The sequence below is a fragment of the Barbus barbus genome, assembly GCF_936440315.1.
Source record: "Barbus barbus genome assembly, chromosome: 33".
NCBI classification, from domain to species: domain Eukaryota; kingdom Metazoa; phylum Chordata; class Actinopteri; order Cypriniformes; family Cyprinidae; genus Barbus; species Barbus barbus.
In genome coordinates this window covers 12309932-12322722 of record NC_136761.1, presented here as the reverse complement: position 1 = coordinate 12322722, position 12791 = coordinate 12309932, and the positions used below count along the sequence as shown (strand labels likewise).

Sequence of the window (12791 nt, the reverse complement as noted above, 5' to 3'; positions counted from 1 at the left end):
GATAGATAGATAGATAGATAGATAGATAGACAGACAGACAGACGGACAAATAGATAGATAGATAGATAGATAGATAGATAGATAGATAGATAGATAGATAGATAGATAGATAGATAGATACAGTAGATAGATAGATAGATAGATAGAATGGTAGTAAGTTAATCATTAGTTAAAAGAGAGTGTATTATTACAAATTTTCAGGTGCACTAGAGGTTTTCAATAGAATTTTGTCCAATTTCACAGAACACTAACCTTTGTACCTTTGTTGTATTTAATGTGTGTCTATTCAATCGTATGCACTCAAAAGACCCTTTTTATTCTTAAGTCTTAAGCACAGAAAGAACAAACGACCAGACAGAGCTTTATGTGCCCTTAGACCCATTCTGTGAACCAAACTACAGGCTAAAGAACACTGTCTACAGCTACAGATTTGGTCAATCCATGTTTTCCCCTGATCTGGCTCATTCAATGCTATATTCATTTTCACAATGGACGCCATTGAGTTGTGTAAAAGAACACCTGCTCGCATGACATGTCAGGGCAGTGTAGTAGACCTGCAGTTTCAAAGAGAACTGTTGTGGCAAACTGTGTTTTGCTATTTTTGAAGGTTGGTTAGATAAAAGCCAAAAAAACAGACACATAATATTGTGTCGAATAAAAACTTTTTCAAATTCATTGTCAATTATATAATTCTAATAAAATGATTAGTGACTCAGATGTGCCTTCTTTCTTCTTCTGTGTAACCTTTTGACAAAGGAAGTCCCTAGGATTTTTCTTTTAACTAAAGCACCTGTGAAACTTCACAAGAAATTATGCTGTTTTGGAGTGAATAAAAGCCAGCAAGTTTATTACTTTGTTAAACAGACTGTCCAAACGAAAAAATTTAAACTCTGTCATTATTTAGGCTACTCAACTTCATGTCATTTCAAACTTATATGACTTTCTTTTTCTCTGGAACATAGAAAAATAAGATATTTTGAGGAATGTAATTAAACAGATTCGGTTCCCACTGACTTTCATTGTATGGATAAAAAATACAATGGAAGTCAATGGGAACCAAAAAATTTTATATTCTTTTGCATTTCACAGAAGAATGAAATGCACACAGGTTTGAAATGACATGAGGGTGAGTGTAAATGATGTCAGGAGGCAAATATTAATGTTTATTTGCAATATTATTGGTGCATTGCAATTCATGACATGTTTTATGTTTTTGCTTGAGGAAATTCTAAGATTGTTAAGTGCTGCAAAGTCGAATTCAAGCTGTGGTACGTGGTTTCTAGTTCAAGTTCAAGTTGAGGTTTATTGTCATTCCGCTACATGTGGGGACATACAGTGGAACGAAATGTCGTGCCTCGCAGGACCACGGTGCTACATAAATACAGACATACAACAATGAAGTAAAAAACACTATAAACCTATACACAACTAACCTACTGACAGATTTAACTATAAGTATGCTATATATAAGTATTTACCCTATACAAACTAAAAGAATAAAGGATAAAAAATACAAACTATAGGAATGCTTCACATAAATATTTACCCTATACAAACTAAAAAATAGAAGATAAAACATACAAACTATACGAATGCTTCACAAATACTGTACATGTGCAAAGAGAAACATTTTGAGTCAAGCAGGGTCCATGTTTCAGGAGGTAGGGGGTTGCATGGGGTTTCTGAGGGGGGCGGGGTGATTTGAGTTCAGGGCTCTCACAGCCTGGGGGAAAAAGCAGTCTGGCGGAGCGGGCTCTGATGCTCCGGTCTTCCTGATGGTAGGAGCTGGAAGAGACTATGGGAGGGATGGGTGGAGTCCTTCACGATGCTGTTGGTTTTGCTGGAACATCGTGTAAAGAAAATGTCCAGGATGGAGAGGAGAGGGGCACCGATGATCTTTGCAGCTGTGTTCACTGTCCGCTGGAGAGTCTTGCGGTCAGCAGCACTGCAGTTCCCGTACCAGACAGTGATGCAGCTGGTCAGCACACTCTAAATGGTGCCATCTCAATGGTGCCACTCTCTAGCTGGTAGACCATCTTGAATGGTTTTTGCATGGTGGCCCACCAGCTAATCACCTTGGAGCAGATATTATCCAGCTTGGACCAGTGATAAACCAGCTACCACCTTCCAAAACACAGCTTAGCTTAAACTGGACTTTCGAGCAGCACTATAATAAGGACTGAGCACTGAGAATTTATCACTTTTGCGTAGCAAACAACCTGCCAAATAATTAAAGAAAGGACTAGTAACCTACTGGTAATTCCCCCAATTTTAAAGGGATCAATTCCACCTGTTTTTATTTTATTCTATTATTATTTTTACATTTAAAAGATAAGATTTTTTTTCAGGACACTTAATACTCAAAACCTGGAGTAAAAGATCAACGCATCCACTTATTATTTAAAGTGCAACATTATTTTATACCTTTATGTTAGATGATATTTATTTCTGATATAACTTAATTCATTCAATTTTTTTTAATTGAACTTTCAAAATGACAAAATTCAACAGCAAGTTCTTCACATACTTCTCATATTTACACATTTTGTAAATACAAATGGAGGCTATTTTAATCAAGTAAAAAACTTATACAAAATAAAATTCAATTAGAGAGAAAAAAATAAACGGGCATTCATTTAGCAGAGACACCAGTCCTTTTGGCTTCACGATTTTTTTTAAAGACTTTATAGATTCTAAATAAGCTTTAAAATTAGCAAAATTGGGTTTTAAGTTACTCCATTTAGTTTGATGACTATAAATTTTTCCTAATAGCAAAATCACGTCAATAATAAATATTTTCCTTTTAGAAAAAACGTCATATTCATTTGAATGATGTAAAACAAATGATAAATTTAAGACTAGGATGCAGTTCATTTTAACACTTAGAAATTGTGACATTTCAGACCAAAACAAAGATGAACAGGGACATTCAAAAATACGATACTCTTTTTTTTTTTTTTTACAATTACAGAAAGATGAGTTGTAATCTATATCAGACAAAAACGCTAATGTTTCTTTAACAGGATATACTCTGTGATAAATTGTATAGGACACGACTATGAACTCCCCACTCAAATGAAGGAAACACATTAACCCAAGCAAATTTACATGGAGGAGAAGAGATATTTCTGTAAAAATTCTGTCTCTGTTCAGAAATCACGGCTTTTGGTGTAACACAGTACGAAGGAAAGTTTCAAAACATTTATTTTGAGATAAATTTGATTTATATAAATGTATTGATTTATTTAAATTCGAACAATGAATTGAGTGTTCATTTGTCTGTACTCTATGACCCTGCCATAAAACTGACAGCTACTTTGAAATCCCGTTCTATCCATGATCTCGCGAGGTTTGCGCTACAACTAATTCTGGCGGAAGTAGTTCTAGAGTCTCTTTTCCGGCGGCCATAGCGACAAGTCGGCAGGGTAAGCCAAGATTGCTAAAGCATTTGCTAAACATCCTTTGCCATCTTCGTGGATTTTTATGTCCTCAAAGTTTAAAACACACATTATCGCTACATAATATCCCTATTTTCAATTTAGATGTATTATTTTATAGTTACGCAGCGACATCTCGGTGGATTTAGTCGCCAAAGCTCAGCCAGTGGCTGCTATAGGAGCTGTGCTCCCTCCCGTGTGGATGGCTGTAATTTTGCACAAAACACAAGGCCATGCTTCCCGTTTGTGCGTGTTATATGTTGTTTTAACCATGTTGCGTAAAAACGCTCTTCAAACGCTGTAAATATGAAAACTTGAGCTGTGCATGCGTGTGTTGTCATGTCAAGTTGAAATAACTAGCTACAGCAGTACCACGAGCTCTTGAACATGCTTTTCAAATAACTTACACCGTGTGTTAGACAGTCATAAATGGCCAGCTTTGAGCGTATTATTGTTTTATGTAATAACACTGCTGATTTGTCTATTGAGAGACGTGCTGAAGGGTGTCAAACGAACCCAAGTTAGTGTCAAGACGGGTTCATTCTTCTACAAACCTAGTTTTTCTTGTTGAATGTGGCTATTTTACAACCTAATTACAATTTGATTCAAATTGAATTTTAATTGTCCTCTTTCTTTAACAGCCATCATGAAGCTCAATAAATTTGTGACGTCCTCCCGGCGCAAGAACCGCAAGAGGCACTTCAATGCCCCTTCACACATCCGCAGGAAGATCATGTCCTCCCCTCTGTCCAAAGAGCTCCGCCAGAAGTACAACGTCAGATCCATGCCCATCCGTAAGGACGACGAGGTCCAGGTGAGGACATTCCCAGTTTTTTCTACCTGGTCAATATTGTAGTCTGATGTAAATAAATGTTTAGTATAATACTGTTCACCTTACTCAGTGTAACATTAATTGCTTTATTTTTTCTCTCATCACCAGGTTGTCCGGGGACACTACAAAGGCCAGCAGATCGGCAAAGTTGTCCAGGTCTACAGGAAGAAGTATGTTATTTACATCGAGCGAGTTCAGCGTGAAAAGGCCAACGGCACCACAGTCCATGTTGGCATCCACCCCAGCAAGGTATGTTTTATATCCAAATGTTTGTTTGCATGCAAAACAGGAGATATCAGTGTCATTGAAAAAACAACTAGTGGTGGTCCTACATCTAGAAAGCAGAATGGCTGATCTAATTTTTTATGCAGTTTAAGAGGTTTTAGTGGATATGCTGTTTAATTGATTTAGTTTGGTAAGACGTTACGCCAGCTAGTAAATGCATGTCTAACACATTCTGATTTGACCTAAAGGGCAATATGAAAAGCAAAAAATTTACATTAAATGTGCATAATTACTTTAATAAACGTCATATTTTCAGAGTTTGGAACTTAATTTCTTGGTCACAATAGAGAAATTTTGGCAAAGTTACTCTTTAAAAACAAAAAAAAAGGTCAGTTGCCAGTAGTGACGCTTTTATTCAAAGCAACTTACATTGCATTTATGATACACGTTTTACCAGTTCTTGTATTGCCTTGGAAACAAACTCTTGACCTTTACATTGGTAGCACTGGATCCTCAGGTAAATCCAATTTTAAGGTAGACCTTGAAGTCTAGGGCTAGTTTTATTGCATCAAAATAAACTCTGTGCTGCTGAATTGTCATGCCTCTCTTGAATTGACTACACATTTCTGACATTTGTCTGATATTAATGGTAACGAAGTTTTTTCATTTTCATATCACTGATTGATGTTTTAACAAGTGCTCTATATGACACTTAAATGTCCAAATATGCATATTTACAGTTATCATGGATTACTTTGTTTGGAACATAGTGTCTGATTGTTCTTCTTGAGTTGCCAATGTCACCAATTTGCAAATTACAGGATCGCTTTTGTTACCTGTAGAGGCTCTTGTTAAATAACTTGTTAAAGGCTCTTCAGCTAGCTTTGTACTGTAAGTGTCAGTAGTATATGTAAATGAACAGTGTGGCCTCTTTCGTCACTGCACGCAGATATCCCTGTGTGTTTGTCAGCAAAAGTCTGCCTGATGGCGCGTTTATCAAGACTGCATATTAAACATCTGCATTTGTACCCCAGCCAAAATCAAAAGTGCTTTATGGCAAAAGAGAATGCCACAGCCCTTTATCGGTTTTCTTTAGTCATGTAACACTAATTTATAAATAATCTTATCAGGTGTAAATTACCTAGAAATCACTCAGTCCATAATGACACAATCCATTAATCACAGTCCTCTCTCATACAGCAAGTTATCCCAACTATACTATTGAAATGCAAATGCAATGAACAATTAAATGCTTTTAGACCTCTTAACTGTTTTGTTATAGCTGCTGCAATTATGTTTGATCAATTGCATATTTTGTGCCATTTTATGTTATATGGAAATGTTAATGAAATTGATCTTTTTGTTGTTCAGGTGGTGATCACCAGGCTAAAGCTTGACAAGGATCGCAAGAAGATCCTTGAGCGCAAGGCCAAGTCCCGACAGGACGGAAAGGAGAAGGGCAAATACAAGGAGGAGACCATTGAGAAAATGCAGGAGTGAAATGATTCTTTTGCTAAAAATAAAAGACTGTAAAAACCTGACATTTTTGGGCTTTTGTCTTTTATATAAAAGTGATGCTTTGGTTTGAAATGGCAGTGCTGTTACCAAATTGAACTTGAAATGAGAGAATTTGGTTTTAAGCTCAGCTTTAGTGGTATCAATGTTTATTTATATAACATCTGAAAATCACAGTTTGAGCAATAGCTGGTTTCTAAACAGAAAAATGAGATCTGTGGAAATTCTTATGCTTCGCAGATATAAGACAGACCTACTTCCTATATGGCCACTTGTTTAACTGATGGGTGTTGTCAGTCGTCTTTTTGTCAAAGGAAGCAAAAGCAGTGTCACACGAAGATATATGGATTTTTTTTAAATTGTGACTTGGGCACTAAATAGTCATGCATATCTTTATTGTGAATGATTATATATTGTTTTTTTAAATGACAAATGACTGGAAATTAATGTGCCAAAGAGTGGGAATTCAGTGTTTCACAGCGGTGTTATTTTAGTATCACTGGAATGCAATTTTATTTTTTCATTTATGTTTTAAGAGTTTTTGTATAAATGTCTGTTTAGTTATTTACATTTTAAAATATTTAATTTTTATGATATTTAAAATATATAAACTAAATTAAAGCTCCAGTGTAAGTTTTTATTTTTATTTCAGTCGATGTTTATTTTATTTCAAGTAAGGATAATGTTTTTATGGTTTGAGTTAACTGTATTAACTCTGCTTTGCATTGCAGCACTAATTGGTTTTAACAATGCAAGGCAGATGATGACATTTTAAATAATTAATGCTGGTGAAAAGGTTTCATGTGACTAGAGTAGATTAAATACGTGCAAGGCACATACCCTACAAAATGTAGTTTGTGTATCAAACCAAAAGTTTTGCAATATCAAAAGAAGGCTGTATATTTATTATAGTAAACATTTGAAGTGGCTCAAAAAGACCAGAACGCATTTTGGTTTTAGGGCAACTTTGATGAAAGGTTTTGATTCACTTCAAATGTTTAGTATAGATTTATGTGAGTGCAGAGGAAGAGGTGAGACATCAGTCACGTGTCTGTTCTGCTCAGGGCTCGAGGAGTCACATGACCATCACCGTCCACACAGCAGTGTGGGGCGCGAGCGCTGTGGAGTATACGAAGTTTATTTGATAGAAAATAAGTTATTAAACCTCGACCTACAAAGAAATATCATGGCGCCCACATCGTTTGTGATAGCTGTGTCAGTTATGACTTTGTTTTGGGGTCTTATTGGTGGAGTTATTCCCTGGTTTATTCCGAAAGGACCGAATCGAGGGTAAGCAACATTAGCATTTCCTTAAACGAAAGTTTACTGTATTAAACCAACCATACGAACCTCTAGTTATCGATGTAATAGAAATTTTATAAAGCCAAAGACTTTATTAACAAATATATGTTCTTAAAGATACAGTTTATCGGTTTTTTTCGTTCCGGAATAACTTACTTCACGAAAGTCAACAAGTGAGCGTCACAACAAAATAAAGTTTGTGATTTGACTTGTGTGACATTAGGAAATACATTCAATTCAAATGTAATGTTTCTAGTACAAATTAAAAGCAAATATGTTCAATTTTAGTTGTAAAATGAATATGAGTGTCTGGATCACCTGACTGTGGGTTATTTAAAATGTTTTATTCATAATACGTGCTATTTATATCTATAATATCTGTTATTTATTCATAAGAAGTGTTAAATATCTTTTTGTTGTTGCCATTTTAGAGTCATTGTGACCATGCTGGTACTAACTGCAGTCTGTTGCTACCTTTTGTAAGTACATCGTCTTTAAATGATCTTTATGTTACACATTTCTAAATAGACTCAATAGTAAAAGCTGCTTTTTAATATGGTAAAATAGAGAGTTTGTTCTATTCTGTATCAGCTGAAAGTCAAACACAGCCTTTGGGCAATTCCAGTATTGATTAGAAAAGAAATACAGCACATCCAGGCCATTTCATGTGCAGTTTACTCCAATTTCAGATAATAAACTTATAAAATAATATTAATGTGTTAAATAAGCTCATAATAGGTCTGAACTGTCCCACTTGGATGTGAATTATTTATTATTTTGAAGAAATATGATAGTTTGTTCTCTAACAGCCACTAGGAGGCAGTGCAGACCATATTTTTTGCTGCCACATGTGTTCCTGAATTCAGTATCTTGACAATATTTAATTTTGACTGTCATGCAAAATTATAATTTCAGCTGGCTGATTGCTATTCTGTCACAGCTGAATCCGTTGTTTGGACCAGTACTGACCAACGATACCATCTGGTACCTCAACCAACACTGGCAGTAGGGTCCAATTGTTTCATTACAAAGCAGGTTAGCAGATCATCCTTTTTACATGACTTCCGGTCTCATCCATGTCCTGCTTGATATTGCAAATTAGTGTCTTACCATATTATTTTAACGTATTATCTTAATTACGAACACACTGGTTTGTAGTGCAAGCAGTTTTACCTTTAACAGCATGTTATTCTTCTCGTTATTTTTTGAACCCATAGGCTTACTTCAGTTTGAAAAATAAGGTGGATAAGGAAAGTCCACTATCATCTTTAGTTTTGTAAATGTTTTTCTGTTCCCTTCTTTGCAGATGCTGGAAACTTGTAAATTGCCAAAAACGTCTGTAAACTCTATTTAACTGAAGCTTTACATTCTGTTCTCCTACTCAAAGAATGACCACCATGACAGTTTGTGTTGTTTTTATTAATTTGATCTCATTTTCGAGGAAATAATATGCAATTAAATCTTGTTTTTGTCTTTATGTGTGTATATGTACATCATCTTTGTCTGTGTATAGTTTTGAGTTGAATGACCTGAGAATTGTTGGACAAATTAACAAGTCCCATTCATATATGTATGATTTCAAATGTCAAATAAAATTAAGAATGAGAATGATTTGTAATTTATTGAAGATTTGCATTGTGTCCAGTTTTTAAAATCATGACTGAATTGGGGCAACAGTTTTTAAACAGCATTTTGCAGACTTCTTAAAATCACACAAAGGTGTAGGCCATCTAAGATGATTTTCAACTCATGGAGTTTGTCATAGTGTATCTTTGGGGATTCTGGGACGTGACATCGTGACACCTGTGAGAAAGCCCATCAGAGGAGACGTCGCTGTGGTTATGCTCCTTGGCTTGGCACACAGGACAGCAGGCAGTCAGGCCACGCTCTCTGCAGGTGGTGCACGATAGAACCAGCCGGCAGCAGAAGTCTGTGGAGCACAGCTGATATCGATCCCACGGGCAACTACAGTATCTGCACTCTGGGGAAAGGAGAAGTAAATGTTAAGTTAGTCACTGCGTACAATAATGTTTGAAAAACTTGCATTAGTACACACCTGAAATGACGTCCTCGTTAAATGCGATGGCATAACGTTCATCAAACACAAAGAGTTTACCACGGTAGAAGCCATTGGGGAACTGCTCTAAGTATTTGTGAATGCCTCCTTTTAGCTGACACCTCCTTGCATACATTCTGAAGAATAATATTTGTGTTTGAGAATGGCATTACAAAGATATGTCATTTATTTTTTTCCCCATTCAGACTTACTTTTGATTTTAGATAGGCCGAGCCTCGCTCACAGCGGATGCCTCCTGTACAGTACATCAGAACCTTTTTGTCCTGGAAGAGATCCAAATTTTTATCCACGTAGTCTGGGAAGTAGCTGAATTTCCGGATGTCGGGTGCCAAACACTGATTGAACTGACCCTGAGAACATACTGAACTATCAGCTGTAATGCACAAACAGTTCTGGGATCAATGACTTTCAAACTACTTACAATTTTGCTCTCATAGAAGTTTCTGCAGTCCAGAAGTATTGTATCTTTGCCCAAAGACTGATTCTCCACAAACATCTTCACTTCTTTGTGAAATTCCTCTGGTTCCAAGTGTATTCCTTTTTGAAGTACATTTGCATGAATACAATAGATTAATATACATAACCGTTCAAAAGTTTGAGCTCAGTAAGAAAGGCTGCATTTATTTGATCAAAAATAAAACTGTAATATTGTGAAATATTATTACAATTTAACTTTTCTATTTTAATATATTTTAATAATTTGTCATTGTGATGGCAAAACTGAGTCTTCAGTGTTACATGATCCTTCAGAAATCATTCTAATATGCTGATTTGGTGCTCATATAAACATTTCTTATCACTGTTGAAACCAGTTGTGCTGATATTTTTGTGGAAAATGTGATTTTTTTTCCCCAGGATTTTTATGAAGTTCAAATCAACAGCATTTGGAACTGACATTAAAAATGTTTTTACTGTCACTTTTGATAATTTCATGCATCTTTACTGAATACAAGTATTAATTTCTTCAAAAAACACCTAACCCCCAGCTTTTGAAATTGAAATAATATATTTCCATAGGCACACTGAATAAACAATACTATGTATCAAGCAAGTTGTAAGTGTTTCTCTTACCAGCCAATCTGTAGGAGACGATATCTGGATCTACACCCATAGGTACAATTTCTTTGTAAACACCAACCTTCAAATCAGAAAAGCATGCTGCACCTCCTTCACTTTTCTGAGGGAAAAGTCAGTTATTATTTATCTTTCCTGACAAACATATGCCATTTTATTGTCAGTCAGCCTCATAATCTCTAAGCAGCACTAAGATGACATCTGGTTATTATGAGCATTGTTTGAATTCATTTTGTGCATCTTATCAGTGTTATTCTGGACAGTGGCACAGATACTTTACCTTGAAATTCTGTACTTGCATTATTCTGAAGGTTGGATGTGACAGCATTGCCTTGATGTAAAGATTAGTGGCTGTTCTGGTGCCACCAACCGTTCCATTGATACCTTCAGTAGCCACTCGTACCTGGAGAAGAACAACCTCAATCCAGTAAAATGGCAATAAAATCTGGAACAAATTTTATTAATGACTTGTAGCTGCATTTATTTACCTTGCCTGTTATTTTAAGTTTTAAACAAAGCTCTTTCTGCCACTGACAAATGATATGAGGATCATTTAACTGACAGTAGCAGTAATATAGCAGAACTTCACCTGGACCCCTAAAACAGAGGAACTCCATGAAAACCATAAGTATTTGTATAAGCAGAGCAGATGATTTCAGAAACATAAAATGCACCCACGCACTTGATGAGGTCATCCTCTGGGTTATGGCTTGCATCAGGGATCCAGGATGATATATCTGTTGATTCTTCATGAATGGACTCTTCCTGGCTGTGAGCCTGGTGGAGCATCACGTCCAGTCTCAGTGGTCAGCTGGTGAATCTCACTGGCATGGCTATTGGCAATATGTTTGTGGATTGATGATGACTCTTTGAATGACTGTTCACAGTTTGGAGGAACTTTCTTGGATGCCACAAATTTTGCAAATGCCTAAACACCATGGGGAAAGTGCTGGTATTAAACACTACAATTATCATATCAATAAGCATGACTTAAAATGATCATTGTACTCACCATTTTCTTGACATGAGAGTACAGTTTCCTTGTTGCTGAAAAGTTTTTGTCTGATTTATGGACTTCTGGACCAAGACTCTCAACGTCCAAATCAACAAGCATACTTACCATTACAATTGTGATACTGATCTCCAATAACTGAGAGAAAACCAACTATTACCTATCACAGTTCCCAGTCTAATACTATAAAAACAAAACACCATCTTAAAAACCCGCATATAAAGAAATGTATCTTTTTTTAATGCAATTTATGTCGGTAACCCCTGGCCGGTTTATTGAACACAACTGATAGGTTAGAAGAAAACCAAACGTGCAGTCATGGCTGTAGAGATAAAATTATTTGCATCCATTGAGAACATTTATTATAAGCGCTGTCTGGGCAGGGCAAGAAACATCATCAAGGATGCCTCTCACCCTAACCATGGACTTTTCACCCTCCTTCCATCCGGCAGGCGTTACAGGTGCCTACGCTCTCGCACTAGTAGGCTCAGGAAGAGCTTCTTCCCCGAAGCTGTGACACTTCTGAACGCCACACCACCAATCTAACCTGCACCTGCTTATTACTGCACTGGCCACAGTACTTTACACACATGCATTTGCACTACTCATATTTTGCACAGACTGCACATTGTTAAAGTTATTACACTATAAACTGTATAAAGTTGTTACTATACAAAGCACAGTAAACTATTTCTATAAAATATTGCACTACTGCTATTTTGCATAGAATACATTGTTCTATCAATATTTTGAACACTCATCCAGCTGTATTTATTTATTACCACTGTTCTCACGTCTCTGCTGTTCATAATGTGTATATATAATCCTACATTGCTCTGTTCATAATGTACATACAATCCCTACATTGCATTCCTATTTATATTCTGTATATACTCTGCTCAATACTGTATATAGCAATTCCACTGTACATTCTGTAAATCATATCTTCACTTACTCTGCACTTATATGTATATAAAACACTATATTCTTGCACTTCTGGTTAGATGCTAACTGCATTTCATTAGCTCTGTACTTGTACTCTGCATAAATGACAATAAAATTGAATCTAATATAATCTAATCTAATCTACCGGTGTCCGATTCGCGAGTGAATCATTTGTTTGACTCGGATCTTTTTATTGAATCATATTCTAAATGACTATTTATCGGGTAAATTATAGCTGAAAAAAACTGAACTGAGACGAGCAATAAACACTCTTAATCAAAAAACAAAAAGTTTAAAGCGTGTTTTTTTAAGCTGTTCTTCACTTCTGTTCAAATGCAAACATTAAACGTAAAATAAGCACGTGTAAACTAC

At 35.9% G+C, this 12791-nt stretch overlaps 2 protein-coding genes and 1 pseudogene across 3 annotated transcripts; 2 read left to right on the top strand and 1 right to left on the bottom strand.

Moving 5' to 3' along the window:
• Positions 1-3361: 3361 nt before the first annotated feature.
• LOC306853232 (large ribosomal subunit protein uL24) lies at positions 3362-6035 on the top strand. The gene is made up of 4 exons (XM_079390489.1): positions 3362-3425; positions 4079-4251; positions 4378-4518; positions 5866-6035. The coding sequence occupies exons 2-4, from the start codon at positions 4084-4086 to the stop codon at positions 5992-5994; spliced, it is 438 nt and encodes a 145-aa protein (XP_079246615.1). The 5' UTR covers positions 3362-3425; positions 4079-4083; the 3' UTR covers positions 5995-6035.
• Positions 6036-7077: 1042 nt separating this feature from the next.
• Positions 7078-10302, top strand: LOC306853721 (V-type proton ATPase subunit e 1-like). Its single transcript, XM_079391350.1, has 4 exons — positions 7078-7299; positions 7743-7790; positions 8227-8346; positions 8618-10302. The coding sequence occupies exons 1-3, from the start codon at positions 7196-7198 to the stop codon at positions 8318-8320; spliced, it is 246 nt and encodes an 81-aa protein (XP_079247476.1). The 5' UTR covers positions 7078-7195; the 3' UTR covers positions 8321-8346; positions 8618-10302.
• Positions 9071-11576, bottom strand: LOC306853317 (thiosulfate sulfurtransferase/rhodanese-like domain-containing protein 2; annotated as a pseudogene). Its single transcript has 9 exons — positions 11475-11576; positions 11145-11390; positions 10951-11059; positions 10743-10865; positions 10460-10565; positions 9810-9925; positions 9580-9738; positions 9368-9504; positions 9071-9292 (listed from the first exon to the last, which is right to left on the bottom strand). The product of its transcript is annotated as a thiosulfate sulfurtransferase/rhodanese-like domain-containing protein 2 (transcript).
• Positions 11577-12791: the final 1215 nt, after the last annotated feature.